At 34.2% G+C, this 18880-nt stretch overlaps 1 protein-coding gene across 6 annotated transcripts in view; it reads right to left on the reverse strand.

Moving 5' to 3' along the window:
• Braf (B-Raf proto-oncogene, serine/threonine kinase) overlaps positions 1-18880 on the reverse strand; it is a 179850-nt gene that overhangs the window by 93547 nt on the left and 67423 nt on the right. For 5 of the 6 annotated variants that reach the window (XR_009225866.1, XM_058575751.1, XM_058575750.1 and 2 more), the window contains exons 2-3: positions 17175-17276; positions 616-879 (exon numbers count right to left, since the gene is read on the reverse strand). Coding sequence is in view for 5 of the 6 variants with exons in the window: in XM_058575751.1 (XP_058431734.1) it covers positions 616-879; positions 17175-17276 (366 nt within the window). In the remaining variant the exon portion in view is untranslated. The remainder of the gene's footprint in view (positions 1-615; positions 880-17174; positions 17277-18880) is intronic. The other variant, XM_058575752.1, reaches the window with a different exon arrangement.

The following is an 18880-nucleotide window of genomic DNA, read 5'->3' on the forward strand; positions in this document are numbered from 1 at the left end:
TCTTGACTTCAGCTGATTGGAAATTTTTAAAATTAGTGGTAAAAGTCAACCAAATGAATTAAAAATGTAGTGATGTTTGTACATACATTATTATTATATTTACTGACAATATTTGCTGCACTTGTGGATTACAGGTCTCATAATAATTCTGCAGATTTCATTGCTTTAAATGTTACTTATAAGGTATATAGTTCCAATGATGATACTAATAATAAATAATACAAAGTTATACAGATAAGAGGAAATTATCAAGGACACTGAAAACTCAACATTTGATAGTATCACAAAACAGAGATATCTCAAGGAGAAACAATCTTACCTGACAGACAATGAACAAGCTCAAGTCTTGAAATTATGATTGTTAGAATCAGAACTGGTCCTTAGACTTAAGTGTTTTCAAGTTTGGTAGGCAGGTTTAAATGTCAAATCTGACAATATCATTTGTCCCTGTTAAGGAATATAGACTTTGGCACCAAATAATTACGCTTTTTCCATTCTTGTTTGAAACAAATGTTTCTATTTGCATAATCTCTGAATATAAAGTGATAACATATTAATTTTTAACAACTAGTCTGTCTGAAAAAGACAAAGAAAATGATAAAGAAAAAGACTCACCACTGTCCTCTGTTTATTGGGCAGGAAGACTCTAACGATAGGTTTTTGTGGTGACTTGGGGTTGCTCCGTGACACATCTGTGGGGTTTTGAAAAACTGAAAGAGATGAAGGTAGCACTGAAAGGCTAGAAGAGGAAGAAGATGTAACGGTGTCCATTGATGCAGAGCTAGAAACAGAAAAATCAGTTCCATTCCCCAGGGATTCCAATAACTGTTGTTCTCTTTGTTGGAGGGCAGCTAGCTTGCTGATGTATTCTTCATAGGCCTATAAAATAAAGTAGACTCACATTGAATCTGGACTTTGCCTGACATAAACAAAAGAAAATATGAAATTTTCGTCTTTGATTAAAACCTTATAATCTAGCTAAAAGGATTTTAAGTTACAGTATACAAAGTAAGTACTGAGAATACTGTAAATGAATACTTTCACTTTTAAATGGATAAACTTGTAGACATTACCACATTACACTGAGAAACCTGACCTATATATGTGATGTCTAGATGGTCCATGAATGTTAATTTAAAAAGTACAGAATTTTCCTATTTTCTGGTCAAATAATAATTTACCTTCCAGACCACAAGTCTAGTATAATATAAAATATTGTACTACTCAAGAACAGCTATCTCCATTTCCATTAAATTTTATTTTCTAGAAAGTTATAGGTATATAAAAATCTCATTCGCTTTCTCTCTCATACACACTCACACTCATTTACATACTCTCTCACTTTAGGAACAGAAAAAGATGGGCTAGGGTTGTGGCTCAGTGGCAGAGCGCTTGCCTCACACATGTGAGGCACTGGGTTTGATCCTCACTACCACATAAAAATAAATAAACAAAAATAAAGATATTGTGTCCATGTAGAGATAAAAAATATAAAAAAAAGAACAGAAAAAGACATTAAAGGATTAAGAGGGACTGTCAAAATACAAGATGGAGGTATACAAACAGATCTCATTGATAGCACAAAAATCTCTTAAATAGGCTTAGAAGATGTGTAACAGCCTCCTTCTTACTGAAAATACTTTACTTTTTTCTATTTATATATGTGTTTATTATTTATTTATTTGCCATACTGGGAACTGAACCCAGGTATGCTTTACCACCGAACTACACCCCCATTCCTTTTCATTTCTTAAATTCTGAGTCAGGGTTATAGGCCTTGAACTTGTGATTGCCGTGTATCAGCCTCCTAAATAGCTTGGATTAAAAACTCCATGGATCTCTGATTACCTCTTTTCCCACCAAACACTGCTTATAGAATAAGAACTGTATTTGAAAATGTGACTTATATTCCATAATCAAGAAATTATGGGGCTGCTGCAATTGTATATCCTCAAAGTTTTCATTTAACTAAGGCTAGGCTATAAGGACAATTGTCTACATAAGGTATCAAATTCTAAAGGAAGAGATGATATTTAAAGTAAAGAGATGGAATAAATTGAATGCTGTATGTCCACAGTTATTATTTAAGGTAGTGGTAATTTTACTTTTAAGTATTATATATGAGAAATAAACAGAGAACACTCCAGGGGGGGCTGCCTAGAAAGGTTGTCACTTGGAAGGAGGATATATACAGGGAGGAGAGACCTGTGTGCAAAAGATATTCTATAACAAGGTAGGGAGATGACACAGAGGAAAAACTATACACTGGTAAAGCAGAACACCACATAGTATGTGGAACAGAACAAGGGATCAATGTGTTTGTAGAATTTAAACAAATAGGAAAACAATAAGACTAGAAAAATGATAAGAGACCAGAGTGTGGAGAGTATATATATGGCATGATATACAGTATGAAATTTATTCTATAAGGAAAAGTACCAAAGGCAAAGGAGAATGAAAAAGAAATTTCGTTTCAGCAAAGATTACAGCAGCAACCTGATATGTTATCTCACCACATAACTTTGAAGGTAGGAAAAAAAACGGGGAGAGAGGACTAGTAAAATGAACTATTAAGGTAATAAGAGACTAGACTACATCAAAATACCCTCTCCTTTTTTAAAACTTGCTAATTGCCCTATTCTGATCCTAAACTATTTCAGAGAATATCAGGGCATTATAGACATCAATTCAAATTTGTATGAGCTATAATTCTGTTTAGCTTTCAGTTCCAACAGAAGGGCACCTTTCTCATTTAATAATTTTTGCAATTCATTTATTGAGTCTCTGATCATTCAATAAATATGTATTTAGTGCATATGTGCCTGGCATTGTTCAGGGTTTAGACTACAAAAATAAATCAGACAAAACTTATACCCTTTGAAGATTACATACACAAGTGAGAGACAACAGCTTCCTCCCAATATACATAAATATTCTTATTTCCTGTCATCTGGGCCAGTACATTTACTACACAAGATTGAGCTTAGGAAAGGTAATGAACTTGTGAAAACATTTTTCAAAATGTTATTTCCCTTATCAAAATGTTAACTTTAATTTTTGAAAATATATGGATTCCTCCATTATGGATTACAAATTATCATTTCACCACATTTATCAACATCCCCTCCTCTTAAGTATGAAACGTAAGTACTCCACCTCTCTTCATCCTTGAAGCTGCTATTCACCAAGGCACCTGGGTCTTTTTAACTCATTATCCTGCCTTAGAGTTACCTAAATCTTATCTCTAAAGGCATTTATTTCTATTCTGTCTTCAAGACCCAGAGACACTCAAACCACAGTATTTACAAAAGAAATCCAAATGATGACAAGATCTCAATTTGAAGCTGTTCAGGACCTTAGATGCACACACTTATATACCTTCTTCAATTTACAACTTACGACCACATTGATCTGTTCAGGTCAATATTAATCCCTCAAGCCATTTCTCATATTTGGGCGACTGCTGTCTTCCTTCCCTTCCTCTGTGGCTCATCATTTTAATAATGCCATTGTAATATCTTGTCTAGCTAGAAAGTTACCAAATAACAATTTTGGGAAAATCCCACCATTTGATTATTCCATTTTTCTCTCAAGTTACTACACACTTGCTGGAGAAAAGAAGTCGTTCTAGAATAGTTTCCATTATCAATTCATGGAACTTAAGACTCATCTGGTCCTTCACCCTACTGCCTGAAATTTTTTACTTGTTTTTAATAATATCATATTTTTAAAAATCATATTTATTTTAACCTTCTCTATTTTTCTCTGGATCCCAACTTCATCCTCCAACCTTTAATACTTTCTGGTCTTTTTTTTTTGTGGTGCTTGGGATTGAACATTCTACCAACTGAGCTATTCCCCCAGGCCCCTTTAATTCATTCTGAAAACAACATTATCTTCAACTTAACCACTTGAAGATTAAAGTCATCAAATGAAAGCTTCCTCTACTTTTTGTCTAAACAATTCAAGTCCTTTCCCATCCTTCTTCTACTCTATTCAAGGACCTCAACTAAGATGGCCTTGGACCATCATCATCTTTACCATCTTCTCTGATATTTTGTAAGTTTCCCACTGTTTTCTAACTACAAATATGAGCAAGTCAGTTCCACATAAATACATATTTCAGTGACTACTACCAACAAAATTTATTTGGTTTTTAAAATGTTGCAGATACCAAACACTTCTTCAGAATGCAACTTTTCAAAGCTTTCTAATCAAACCCTAATTAAGATAAAAGTCAGAGAAAAGAAAAAGATAAAAGCCAGAAGAGCTATTCTTTCCTTTACCTCCTTTAGAATATTAATCATACTCTTTTTTATATGGCTAATTTCTTATTGCTGAAATAATTTTTGGATGGTTAAATGAGATGACAAACAAAATGAAGATTACTAGACTACCACAAAGCAAAAATCCAATAAATGCTGTTGTTAGTAAAAATCAGTAGCAGTGAAAAAAGTACCAGTAGTTCTTGTGAAGAACTACTAGAGTATGTGGCCGAGTTCTTGACATTATTCTTCAAAACTATAAGTTAGTCGAGGGTACAGATGGCATCTAATTTTTTTTAATACTTATTTTTTAGTTTTAGGTGGACACAATATCTATATTATTTTTATGTGGTGCTTAGAACCCAGTGCCTCACGAATACTAGGCAAGTGCTCTATCACTTGAGCCACAACCCTGGCCCCAGATGGCATCTAATTTATTATAATGCGAAAAAAGCATCATTAAGATGACAACAATCCCCAAGTTGATCTACAGATTCAATGCAATCTTTATCAAATCCCAATTTTCATGTTTTTAAAGAACTCAGAATATATCATAGCAATCTTTAAAAAGAATGAATTTGGAGAACTCATACTGTTTCTAAACAATATTACAATATTGTTGGAATAAGCATATTGGAATAAGCATACTCATATAGAACAACAAAACAAAACTGAGGGTCCTAAGGTCAACTGATTTTCATCAATAGTGCCAAGATAATTTGATGGAGGAAAAAATGGTCTTTTCAAAAAATGGTACAATTGGATAGCCACTTGTAGAAGAATAAAGTTAAACTACTACCTAACATCACATTACAATTTAACTCAATTTGGGTGTGGTAGTGTACACTTGTAATTCCAGAGGCTTGGGAGACTGAGGCAGAAGGATTTCATGTTGGAGGTCAGCCTCAGCAACCTAGCAAGACACTCAGCAATTTAGTGAGATCCTGTCTCAAAGTAAAAACTGAAAAGGACTAGGGATATAGCTCAGTGGTAAAGCACCCCTGTGCTCAATCCCTAGTATCAAAAACATTAAATCAAAACGGAGTAATACCTAAAAAGTACAAGAACTAAAAACCATAAAACTCCTACAAGAAAATGTAGGAGTAAATCATCCTGACCATGAATTAGGTAGGTAATAGTTTCATATATATGAAACCCCAAAAATACAACAACCAAAAAAAAACAAAAAAAGGAAGAGAAAAGAATAAACCTGACTCCAGTCAAAATTAAAACTTTTATGCTTCAAAAGATTTGAGAGTTAAAAGAAACACCTCATAGAATGGGAGAAAATATCACAAATCCTATTGGATAAGGGCCTCTATCAAGAATATATAAAGAATATATTACAACTGAAGAATAAAAATACACATACACCTGATTTGAAAATGGGTAAAGATCCAGGTCTGATGGTGCATGCTTGTAATGCCAGCAACTTAAGAAGCTGAGGCAGGAGGATTTCAAGTTTGAGGGCAGCCTTAGCAATTTAATAAGGCCATAAAAAACTTAGTGAGACCCTGTTTCAAAATAAAAAACATTAAAACAAGGACTGGGATGTGGTTCAAGAGTCCCCTGGGGGGGCTGGGGTTGTGGCTCAGTGGTAGAATGCTCGCCTAACACATGAGAGGTGCTGGGTTCAATCCTCAACACCACATAAAAAAAAAAAAAAACCAAATAAAATAAGGTATTGTGTCCATCTACAATATATATATATATATATATATATATATATATATATATATATATATATATATATATATATATATATATATATATATATATGAGTCCCCTGGGTTCAATCCTCATTACCAGTAAATAAATAACAAACTAATAAATAAGAATAAAATGGGTCAAGGATTTGAATAGACATTTCTCCAAAGAAGATATACAAATGGCTAACATATGAAAAGATGTTCAACATCATTAGTCATTTGGGAACTGTAAACCAAAACCAAACTTAGATACCAATACATTCTTACTAGAATGGTTATAATGAAAACAAACAGAAAATAACAAGGGATGGCGAGGATGTGACAAAACTGGGACTCTCATATATTGGTGGTAGGAATGTAAAATAGTGCAAAGGCTTGGGAAAACTGGCAATTCCTTGAAACTTAAAGAGTTACCATAGGACCCAGCAATTTTAATCCTAGGCATACAACCAAAAGAAATGAAAAACCTATGCCTTCACAAAACCTGTACATGAAAGCTCTCAGTAGAATTATTAATAATAACCAAAAAGTATAAACAGCCCAAGTGTTCATCAATTGAAGAATGGATACAGAAAGTGTTTTATTCATATAATGGAACATTATTTAGCCATCAAATGAAATGAAATACTAATATCTACTACAAGATGGATAAACATTGCAAACATTATGTTAAGCATCCAGTTACAAAAGGCCACGTAGTGTATATGATTCCACTTATTAAAATGTATATAGAGACAAATCCATAGGAACAAATAGTAGATCATATTAGTTTCTAAGGGCTGAAGGGAATGAACACTAATGGATTAAGAATTTCATTCTAAGGGTGATAAAGGTGTTTTGGAGTTAGTAATGATGATGTACAACTTCTTATGAGTATATGAAAAACCACCGAATCATGTATTTTAAGAAAATTAATCTTACGAGAATTATTTTTCAATTAAGACTGGAGGGAAAAAATTCAAAGATCTATTCAATTTTAATGTAATGGGAAAAACAATGAAATAATTTTTTTTAACGATTTAGCTAGTTAAATTTGTTCTTATTAAACTTAATTTCATAACATATGATGAATCTTACAAACTGCCCCCAAACATATGCAATGGACTCCTCTGTATTTCAGAGGAAGCACCTAGCTTCTAGTATTCCTTTTATTGCAAAAACTGATGAAATGCCTGTGCACTGTCCTACAGACTTACGATCAGAAAAGATGTCAAGCATCAGAATGATATGGTGATTGAGAGCACAGATTCTGAAATCAGAATGTCTGACTTCAAACACTGGCTATTTTATTTATTAGTTGTATAACCATGGCCATATTATTATTAAACCTATCTGCGTCTGAGTTTCTTCATCTATAAAACAAAAATAAGAATAGTAGGAACAACTCAAACGGTGGGTTGAAAATTACATAAGTTACTGTATGCTTAGAATAGGCCTGGTGCATATACCAAGGACTTAATAAATATTAGGGACTATTATTGTCATCAGCTGGCAGGGGACCCAAGTCATTCAACCATACATTTTGAGTTAACTGGAACTCAAGTGTTATAACTAGATATGCAGGGTGATTTCAGAAGCACCACTAATCTGAAGAAAAATTGTCAATACTGGAAAAATTGATTCTAGTTTCTCATTTCAGGAAATGTTAATAAGTACAGTCAATAGGTCTAGGGCTGAGAGTGACCTAACTCTTGTCAATAAGATATAAAGGGAAGACTTACAGGGAATTTTGGAGAAAGAGTTTCCTCTTGGCAAGAACTCAGTATACAACATAATCTTTATTTGCTGCTTTTTCTTTGAGGAGTTTTCTGAGGGAGAGAGACTCAAATCTGCTGTAGTCTTGACCAAAACAACAAAAATTAAAAAGCAGAAAAAACCAAACCAAACAAACAAACAAACAAAAGGACTATAGAGATACAATCCAGTACTAACAACTTTGAATATCAATCTTAGATAATTTACTTCTATGCTTCTTGTTAAGGGAAAATAAAACCTATTTGTTTTCTCAAACTGTTTTTGGAGTTTTCTATTTCTCATAATTAAAAGTACTGATAATTTGTACAGATGTGAATATATTCTTTAATTTTCTCATCTTTCATCTAACATTTCCATCTGTTTTTATTCTGTTTCTGAAATATGTATCTTCCAACATTTATTAATCTGTACACATACACACAAGTCTGTGTGTATACATATATGTTATATATTTTTTTTCGTATAGTAATTTTAGTTTCCAAGAGTTCTGCTACTTTAGTAGCTCTGATGTTAAGTATAGTTAAGTATAGTTATTTACAAATTTTCTTCTAATGTCTGAGTTCCTACCACCGTATTTGCAGTTATCTTTCTGGCTAAAAGTATTTTTCTTAAATATATGGTTGTTCTTTGCTGTCCATTCATACCTTAAAAACTCTTAAAATGCCAATCCTAAGCAAATAAACCTATAGATTCAATGCAATCTTTACCAAAATTCTGATGACATGTTTATAGAAATTAAAAAACAAAACAAAATCCTTTCCGAAATTCATTTGAAATTTCAAGGGACCTGGAATAGCCAAAACATCTTGAAAAAGAACAATGCTAGAGGACTCACACTTCTGATTTCAAAACTTTACTACAAAGTTAGAGATCAAACAATCACAGACACACCAACAGAATAGAGAGCCCAGAAACAGACTCTCCCATATATGGCCAAATTATTTTTGACAAGAGTGCCAAGACTATTCAACTGGAAAAGAATAGCATTCTTGACAAATTATGTTGGGAAATTGGGTATCCATATAAGAAAGAATGAAGCTGGACCTTTACCTTACCCTGTATACAAAAATCAACTCAAAATCGATCAAAGATCAAAACATAAGAGCTAAAATGATAAAACTCTTAGGGGAAAACATAAATGACACTGGATTTGATATTACTTTTTAAGTATCACTGTGCCTCTAAAGGAACAGGCTACAAAAGGAGAACTAGTTAAGATGGCCTTTATCAAAAGTAAATTAGCTGGGCTGGGGATGTGGCTCAAGCGGTAGCGCGCTCGTCTGGCATGCGTGCAGCCTGGGTTCGATCCTCAGCACCACATACCAACAAAGATGTTGTGTCCGCCGAAAACTAAAAAATAAATATTAAAAAAAGTGTCATTTAAAAAAAAAAAAAAAAAAAAAAGTAAATTAGCTTCTGTGTATCAAAGGATACTATTAACAGAGTGAAAAAGAAAACCACAGAATGGGAGAAATATCTATGAATCATTTATCTGATAAAGACTGATATCCAGAATGTTAAAAAAAAAAACTGTTTTGTTAACACAATAACCAATACCCAAACAACACAATTAAAAATGGCAAAAGGCTTAAATACACATTTCCTTAAAGAAGACATACAAATGGCCAATAAGAACATGAAAGGATGGGCTGGGGATATAGCTCAGTTGTTGCACTCTCTTAGATCATAATGGAATGAAATTTAGAAATCAGTGAGAAAATTTAAAAAAAAAAGCTACTCTAACATCTGGAGACTAAATAATATGCTATTAAATGACACCAATGGATAGAATAAGAAATCACGGATGAAATTTAAAAATACTTAGATGGATGAAAACAGTAATACAACACATCAAAATCTCTGAGACACTATGAAGGCAATGCTAAGAGAAAAGTTTATTGCATTGAGCTCATCCATTAAAAGAGTAGAAAGTCAACAAATAAATAACCTAACATTACATTTCAAAGGCTCAGAAAAAGAAGAACAAATCAACACCAAAACAGTAGAACATAGGAAATCATTAAAATCAGAGCTGAAATCAATGAATTTGAAACAAAAGAAACAATCCCAAAACATCAACAAAACAAAAAGTTGATTCTTTGGGGAAAAAAAAAAGTAAAATTGATAAACCCTTAGCCAAGTTAACAAAGAGACAGAAAACTCAAATTACTAAAATTCATGATGAAAAGGAAATAAATATCACAATGGACACTATTGAAATACAGACGATAATCAGACCTATTTTGAAAATTCATACTCTAATAGATAATTTTGAAGACATCAACAAATTTCTAGAGACATATGACCTTCCCAAACTGAAATGGCACACAGAAAATTTAAACAGATCAATTTCAAGCAATGAAACTGAAGATGACATCAAAAGCCTACCAAGAAAAGCCAGAGGGGTTCTCAGCAGAGTTCAACCATAACATTCAAAGAAGAACCAACACCAATCTTCCTCAAATTATCCCAAGAAATAGAAAAGGAGGGAACCCTTCCAAACTCATTCTATGAAGCCAATATCACCTTGATACCAAAACCAGACAAAGACACATCAAAGACAGAAAATCTCAGACCAATATTCCTGATGATCATAGATGCAAAAATACTGGCAAATTAGCATGCAAAAACATATTAAAAAGATAGTGCATCATGATCGAGTAGGGTTCATCCCAGGAATGCAAAGCCTGTTTAACATTAGGAAGTCAATAAACGTAATTTATCACATCAACAGACTTAAAGACAAAAATTACCTGATTATGTCAAAAGATGCAGAAAAAGCATTTGACAAAATATAACATCCATTCAAAACACTAAAAAAACTACAAATAGTAGGAACATACCTCAACATTATAAAATCTATACATGCTAAACCTAAGGCCAACATCATTCTAAACAGAGAAAAATTGAAAGCATTCCCTCTAAAAACAGGAATAAGACAGAAATACCCTCCATCACCACTTCTATTCAACATAGTTCTGGAAACTTCTAGCCAGAGCAATTAGACAAAAGAGATACAAATAAAGGGATACAAATAGGAAAAGAGGAATTCAAACTACCCCTATTTGCTGACAACATGATTCTATATTTAGAAGATCCTAAAAACTCCACCAGAAAACTTAACTCATAAGTGAATTTAACAAAGTAGCAGGATATAACATTTACCCTCGTAAATCAATTGTGATCTATACATTGGTTGGTTACGAATCAACTGAAGGAGAAATTAGAAAAACTATCCCAGTTACAAAAGCTTCAAAGAAAATAAAATATGTGGGAATCAATCTAACAAAAGACGTGAAAGACCTCTATAAGGAAAACTACAGAAAGAAATTGGATAAGATATTAGAAGATGCAAAGATCTTCCACATTCTTGGATAAGCAGAATACAGTCAAAATGGTCATACTACCAAAAGCACTATACAGATTTAATGCAATTCCTACTAAGATTCCAATGAAGTTCTTCATAGAAATAGAAAGAGCAGTCATGAAATTCATTTGGAAAAATAAGAGGCCAGGGGACTGGGGTTATAGCTCAGTAGTAGATCACTTGCCTTGCATGCGTGAGGCACTGGGTTTGAACCATAGCACCACATAAAAATAAATAAAGATATTGTATACAACAACAACCAAAAAAAATTTTTAAAAAGAGGGGGCTGGGGTTGTGGCTCAGTGGTAGAGTGCTCGCCTAGCACGCACAAGGAACTGGGTTCGATCCTCAGCACCACATAAATGTAAAATAAAGATATTATGTCCACCTAAAACTAAAAAACAATAAAAAAAGAGGCCAGAATAGCCAAAGCAATCCTCAGCAAGAAAAGTAATGCAGGAGGCATTACAATACCAGACCTTAAGTTATACTAAATAACTGTAGTATCAAAAACCGTGTGCTGTTGGCACCAAAACAGACATGAAGACCAATGGTACAGTATAGAAAACAAAGAGACAAACCCACATAAATACAGTTATCCCATCCTAGACAAGACACCATTAACATACATTGGAGAAAAGACAGCCTCTTCAACAAATGGTGCTGGGAAAACTGGAAATCCATATGTAACACAATTAAATTAGGACCCTATCTCTCACCCTACCCAAAACTTATCTTTAAGTGAATCAAGAACCTAGGCATGAGACCAGAGACCCACCTACTAGAAGAAAAAGTAGGCCCAAATCTCCATGATGTTTACCTAGGAACTGAATTCCTCAAAAAGACTCTGAAAGTGCAAGAAATAAAATCAAGGATCAATAAATGAGATTGTATCAAACTAAAAAGCTTCTTTACAGCAAAGCAAACAATCAAGAACATGAAGAGAGAGCCTAAAGACTGGGAGAAAATATTTGCCTCCTGCACTTCAGATAGAATATTCATCTCTGGGATGTATAAAGAACTCAAAAAAGACTTTAACACCAAAAAAACACAAATAATCCAATCAATAAATGGGCAAAGAAACTGAACTGACACTTCACAGAAGACATATAAATGGCCAACAAATATATGAAAAAATGTTTAACATCACTAGTAATTAGAGAAATCCAAATTAAAACTGCATCAAGATTTCACCTCACTCCAGTCAGAATGGCAATTATTGAGAATATAAGGAACAGTAAATGTTGGCGAGGATGTGGGGAAAAAGGTACATTCACACATTGCTGGTGGGACTGCAAATTGGTGCAGCCCCACCAATTTGGAAAGCAGTACTGAGATTCCTCAGAAAATCTGGAATGAAACCACCATTTGATCTGTTATCCTACTTCTCAGCAAATACCCAAAGGACTTAAAATCAGCATACTATAGTGACGTGGACATCAATGTTCATAGCAGCTCAATTCACAATAGCTAAGCTATGGAACCGGGTGTCCTTCAACAGAAGAATAGATAAAGAAAATGTGATACATGTACACAATAGAATATTACTTAGCCATAAGGAAGAATGAAATTGTGGCATTTGCTGGTAAATGGATGGAATTGGAGACTATCATGCTAAGTGAAATAAGCCCCAAAACCCAAAGGGTCAATTTTCTCTCTGATATGCAGATGGAGAAGGGATGGGAATGGAGAAAGACAGGAGAATGAATTGAACATATAGCTTTCCTATGTGTTCCCTATGAATACAAGATCAGTGTAACTCCACATCATGTACAACCAAAAGAATGGGAATTTATATTTCATGTATATATGATATCTCAAAATACATTCTACTGTCATGTATAACTAAAAAGAACAAATAAAAACATAAAAAAAGAAGGTAAGGCAGTGCAAGCACTATGTAAAAAGGTATGATAATTTCTTTTAAAAAAATATAATTATCATATAATCCTGCAATTCTATTTCTTGATATATTTCCAAAACAACTAAAAAGCATTCAGTTATTTTTATACCCATGTTCAGAGCAGCATTCTTCATAACAACAAAAGCAACCCAAGTGTCCACTGACAAATGAATGGCTAAACAAAATGTGGCGCGCGCGTGCGCGCACACACGCACACTCGCACACACACACACACACACATAATGGAATATTATTGAGACTTCAAAAGGAAGGGAATTTTTAAGCATGCATTATTCATGCTGCAGCAGGGATAAATCATGAAGACATTATGCTAAGTGAAACAAGCCAGTCACAAAAGGACAAATATTGTATGATTCCACCATAGTATTAAAATTCATATAAACAGGAGAATGTTGGTTGCTACAGACTGGAAGGAGAGAAATAGGGAGTTAGTGGTTAATGGATAAAAAGTTTCAGTTTGGGGGCTGGGGCTGGGGCTCAGTGGTAGAGCGCTCACCTAGCATGCGCGAGGCCCTGGGTTAGATCCTCAGCACCACATAAAAATAAACAAATGAAGTAAAGATATAAAAATAAATATTTAAAAAAGTTTCAGTTTGGTATGATAAAGATCTTCTACAGAATTTAGTCATTATTTCTGCATGGGCTGTCATCCAAAAATGCTGTATATTATTTCTTCTTTTTCACATGTATTGATGGTCCTTTTTTTTGCATCCTTTATATATAATTAAGTCTTATTTTTAAAAAAATTTTTTTAAGTTGTTGATTGACCTTTATTTTATTTATTTGTATGTGGTGGTGAGAATCACCCAGTGCCTCATGCATGCTAGGCAAGCGCTCTACCACTGAGCCACAATCCCAGCCCCAAGGCCTTTTTAAAAAATAATATTTTTAGTTGTAGTTGGACACATTACCTTTATTTATTTATTTTTATGTGGTGCTGAGGATGGAACACAGGGCCCCAACATGTGCTAGGCAAGCGCTCTACCGCTGAGCCACAACCCCAGCCCTATAATTAAGTCTTATGAGTGGTCATTATACTTGTAATAAGGTACATTTTCTTGTTTCCAAGTCACAGGCAGATTTTCATATCAGATGGAACTAAAATGTAATTTGCTTATTTATTTAGGTCTTCAATATTCTTTTCATTGTGGGTGGAGTACCGGGGATTGAACTCAGGGGCCATATCTATCACCAGCCCCATTATGTAATTTATTTAGAGACAGGGACTCACTGAGTCGCTTAGCGCCTTGCTTTTGCTGAGGCTGGCTTTGAACTCGCAATTCTCTAGTTTCAGCTTTCTGAGCTGCTGGAATTATAGGTGTGTGCTAACACACACACCAGTCTTCAATATTCTTAAGACTCTTTCTCTAATAAATCAAGTGAATGAAAATAAATTACCAATCTGTTCTGTGTTTAAAAAAAATCTTCTGGAGATAAATAACGGTAATGTGGTAATGGTAGCACAACACTATGAATGCACTAAAATCACAGAATTCTATACCTAAAAGTGGTTAAAATGGTAAATTTTCTGGGTATTTCACCCCAATAAAAGGAAAAAAAGAAAACATATTAAGGACTGCTTAAGTGCGGGATTAGAAACCTGTAGAATGGTGGGTGTAGATTTGGTTTTACACTGAAAGGTCTTCAAATACAAATCTTTTCTCTTGGACTGGTCAGTTTTCCATAGGCAAGAATTCTATAATCTCTAGCCAGGGTCCTCTTCACAGTACATTAAATGTTGTTAAGTACAATGTTCTAGCTCATTTATATGTTCATTGTATGTACCTCTCTTCCCTGACTCAAGCACAGCTAGTTTAAGGCAGAGATTTAGGACCTTTTTAAAAAATTTCTATATCCCCAGGGGCATTCATAGTGTTGTGCTACCATTACCGTGCAAATGTTAGGAGGCACCCAATAAGTATCTGTTGAATGAATGAACCAACTACTTGTGCAGGACTGTATTTTCAGAAACTCCATAAAACTCAAATCCTTAAATTACATGTGTAATCTTATTCTCATTTTATGAGGTAGGACACAGGGAGACTAGGTAAACTGTCTGCAGGAACTAAGGTCACAATGGGATTAAAAAAGTGGGGTCTGTGTGACCTCACTGGCTCAAGTTAATCATTGTATTTTATGGCCCTTTATGTATGCCTGTGTATATATGTATATATATACACATACATACACATATTTTCATAAACACTAAATATAGCTAAAAATTGTATAGTATAAGAATCTGTTACTTTACCACATGGTAATGTCATAACCCTTGAGTTATGATCTGACATATAATTTGAATATATTACCCAAATTTATGTGTCTAATTCTAAAGAGAAACCAACCAAATAAAATATACCTAGTATATCCACAAATCATGTCAAGAACAATGGTTGAAGAAATTAGAATTATTTAGCCCAACTATGGGTAAGGGTGGAGGGGCACAAAGGCATGACAAAGGTAGAATAAGACCACAGACTTCTGCATTAGATAATTGCCCTCTTTATTAGCAGTGTCACCTTGGGTAAGTCACCATAAGCTTTGTTTATTCACCTGCAAAATGGGGAATAACAAAAATACCTACCACCTAGCATCTAGCCTAAAGTAATGATAAGGATTAAACTAACAAATACATTTAACACAGTACTGGGCACACATTAAGTCAAAGTTTTGTTGCTATTAATGATCAGTCTTTAAATATTAAAAAGTCTTAAAGAGTATGTGTGTGGAGGAGGAGGTGAATTACTACTATTGAAAGACACGGTTACTGCTGCAAATGTATTATATTTGAGCATGGGGGGAAAGTCCCCAAGACATAGAAATGGGTGTGAGGCAAACTGCTGCTTATAGTCTAACTCTGATTAACAAAGAATTATCGGTTTCACTAGGACTATTTATATCTTCATGACTCCTTTGCTTGGCACCCAAAGTCATCCAAGTAAAAGGGATAGCATGAGATATTAGAAAAAGTAACTAGTATCCAGATAAGAATTCTAGTCCTACCATTGATCCTAACTAGTAGTGTGATGGGGGATAAGCCATAGGAATAGGAGGAAAAGAATAGAACAGTTTATTAGCTGATTGGTATCCAAACTTCAACATTTATTTTACCCTGTTTAGACTGGGGTTGAGGGTGGTGGCAGGTGGTGCTGGGGATTGAACACAGGACTTGCGTATGCTAGGCCATGGCTCTATCACTGCTACAGCCCTCCATTCTAAGATTTATTTCAGAAATGCACTTTCTCATGAAATAATGAAGGTTTTTCTTTAAAAAAGCAATTATAGTACTAAATTAGAAATTTATTTGGAGTCTTTCAATCTATGCTTTAAAATCCCTGCCATTTGGAGCCAAATGGTAATCTAATCATTTATCATTTAGAGTTATCTTCCTATATGACTAGTGATTACAGCTGAATCACTAGTCATATAGTACTACTGTGAAGTAGCTTTCACAGAGAAAGGCAGTGGAGAGCAATGGTGTGCACTGGGTACTGTAGAACCTGAGTGCCTAGATTCCACAACAGCTGGCTCACTATGGAAGCTGGCTGATTTCCAGAAGGAAACTAAGGTCAAGAAGGCTTATCTGTGATTACAATAGTACCTATTATTTCACAGGATTAAGACTTAACACAACGACTAACTCTCTATATAAATTTACAATCATGATCAAGTCTTGACACAAACTTCAAGGAACTATTAAACAAAAAAAGCTAAAGCAATGTTGGGCTATTTCAAGATGATACAATTTTTTTTTTTTTTCCTATGAGGAAGAAAAACCAATTGTAGGGGCACTTATTCTAGAAAAGATATTTTACAAAATTGCCTCATTTTCCAATATGGTCACTAGTTTTGTTGACAACAAAAACAGTGTGCTTTCTCTCTTTTAAAAATTCTTTATTCAGAGAAATATTTTAAAGTTTAAAGAGGACTTCCTCCTTACTTTTGACATTTTCTAAATTATAAAATAGTGCATGTATATTTTAACAAGTGAAACAAGACTAAGACTATAATAAAGTCAAAGCTAATTCTCTCTTCCAGTATCTATTTCTAATCCCAGACCCTACAAGAATCAAGATCAACACTACAAAACTTTTTACAAATTCATTTATTTTTCCTTTAAAAAATTACTACAAATATGATACTCAAAAGCTTACCTCCAGGTATATTGATGGTGGATTATGCTCCCCACCGAATTTGTCCAGTAGGGCCTCTATATGTTCCTGTGTCAACTTAATCATTTGTTTGATATTCCACACCTAAAAAATATATATATATTTTAAAAGAATAAAGATAAATAAAGATCATTTAGTATATCCCAGGCCCTCCATCAGAAAGGTAAATGTAAATGTAAATGTTTAGGGTTGGTATGTAACCTTTAATGTTCCCTTTTGACTCATGTAGAAAACAAATACATATGTATGTAAAACATACAAATACACATAAATATTATATAAAACATTTTGACATTTTTCCCACTAAATAACAATGCCTCAAAATTCTTCCCACATTAGTACACCTCTATTTTACTCCTCCTAATGGCCGAATAAATGTTCATTTTATAATCTTTCTATATTCTAATTTCAATGATCTCCACACTTCAATGGTAACCAGGGGTGAGGTGAACACGATAATTTTAAGAAAATCAATTTCCAGATCCTCAGTTTCCCTCTGTACTGTACTCTCCTTAACTGATTTGCTTAAGGACTAATTCTGGGCTGGGGATGTAATTCAGTGACACTGGTGGCCTAGTATGCATGAGGCGCTGAGTTCCATTCCCAGAACTGCAAAAACAAAACAAAACACACACACTAACAGCCTCCTTCAAAACACAAACCAATGGGCTAGGGATGTGGCTCAAGTGGTAGCGCGCTCGCCTGGCATGCGCGGGGCACTGGGTTCGATCCTCAGCACCACATACAAGTAAAATAAAGATGTTGTGTCCACTGAAAACTAAAACAAAATTACATCTTAAAAAACAAAAAAACACAAAAAAAGCAGAACTAGTTCTTCTTGCCCACCTCCCCTATTAAAATCATCATTTAAAAGAAAGGTAAAGTTCTTATCCACCTCAAATACTGCTAAAATGCACTACTCTGAGATGTAAAAACTCCAAAGTATCTCATAAATAGATCATTAAAAGAGGGGAAATTGAAAAGGGGGAAAAGATAAAAATTAAGGGAAACACCTGTTTTATCAATGAAATGGATTTCTGTAAGGTCCCAAGTCTTATTCATTATCTAGCCATTCAGCACAGAATTCAGAAGTCTAAGTAGTTATAACAAAGGCACATATTAACATATTTTGGGGGGTTGGTGGTGGGGGTACTGGGGAATGAACTCAGGGGCACTCAACTATTGAGCCACATTCCCAGCCCTATTTTATATTTTATTTTGAGACAGGGTCTCACTGAGTTGCTTAGTGCCCTTGCAATCCTCCTGTCTCAGCCTCCTGAGCCGCTGGGATTACAAGTGTGCGTCACTGTGCCCGGCAACACATTTGTTTTAAGATAACATAAAAGGGTCAGAACTTTTTTCTTGATGAACGATGTTGTCCAATTTATCTAGTTTCACAGAGAGAACTGGCTTGCAAATTATGTGGCAGTCTTATGTATAAACCAAACATTTCAATCTGAAGTTTTTAAGGTGACCCAAAAGTGTATTTAACATTATAAATGCAATACTCAGTAGAAATTATGGCCTTTTAAACTATTAAAGTTATAATGAAAAGATGTGATGCCAGGAGAGACGGTGTGCACCTGCAGTCTCAACTACTCAGGAGGCTGAGGCAGGAGGATCACTTGAGCCCAGGAATTTGAGGCCAGCCCAGGCAATATATTGAGACCTCATTTAAAATTAAAAAA

This window comes from Marmota monax, unplaced genomic scaffold (assembly GCF_021218885.2).
Source record: "Marmota monax isolate L192 unplaced genomic scaffold, Marmota_monax_Labrador192_F-V1.1 WCK01_AAM20220418_F8-fsc00122, whole genome shotgun sequence".
Taxonomy (NCBI): domain Eukaryota; kingdom Metazoa; phylum Chordata; class Mammalia; order Rodentia; family Sciuridae; genus Marmota; species Marmota monax.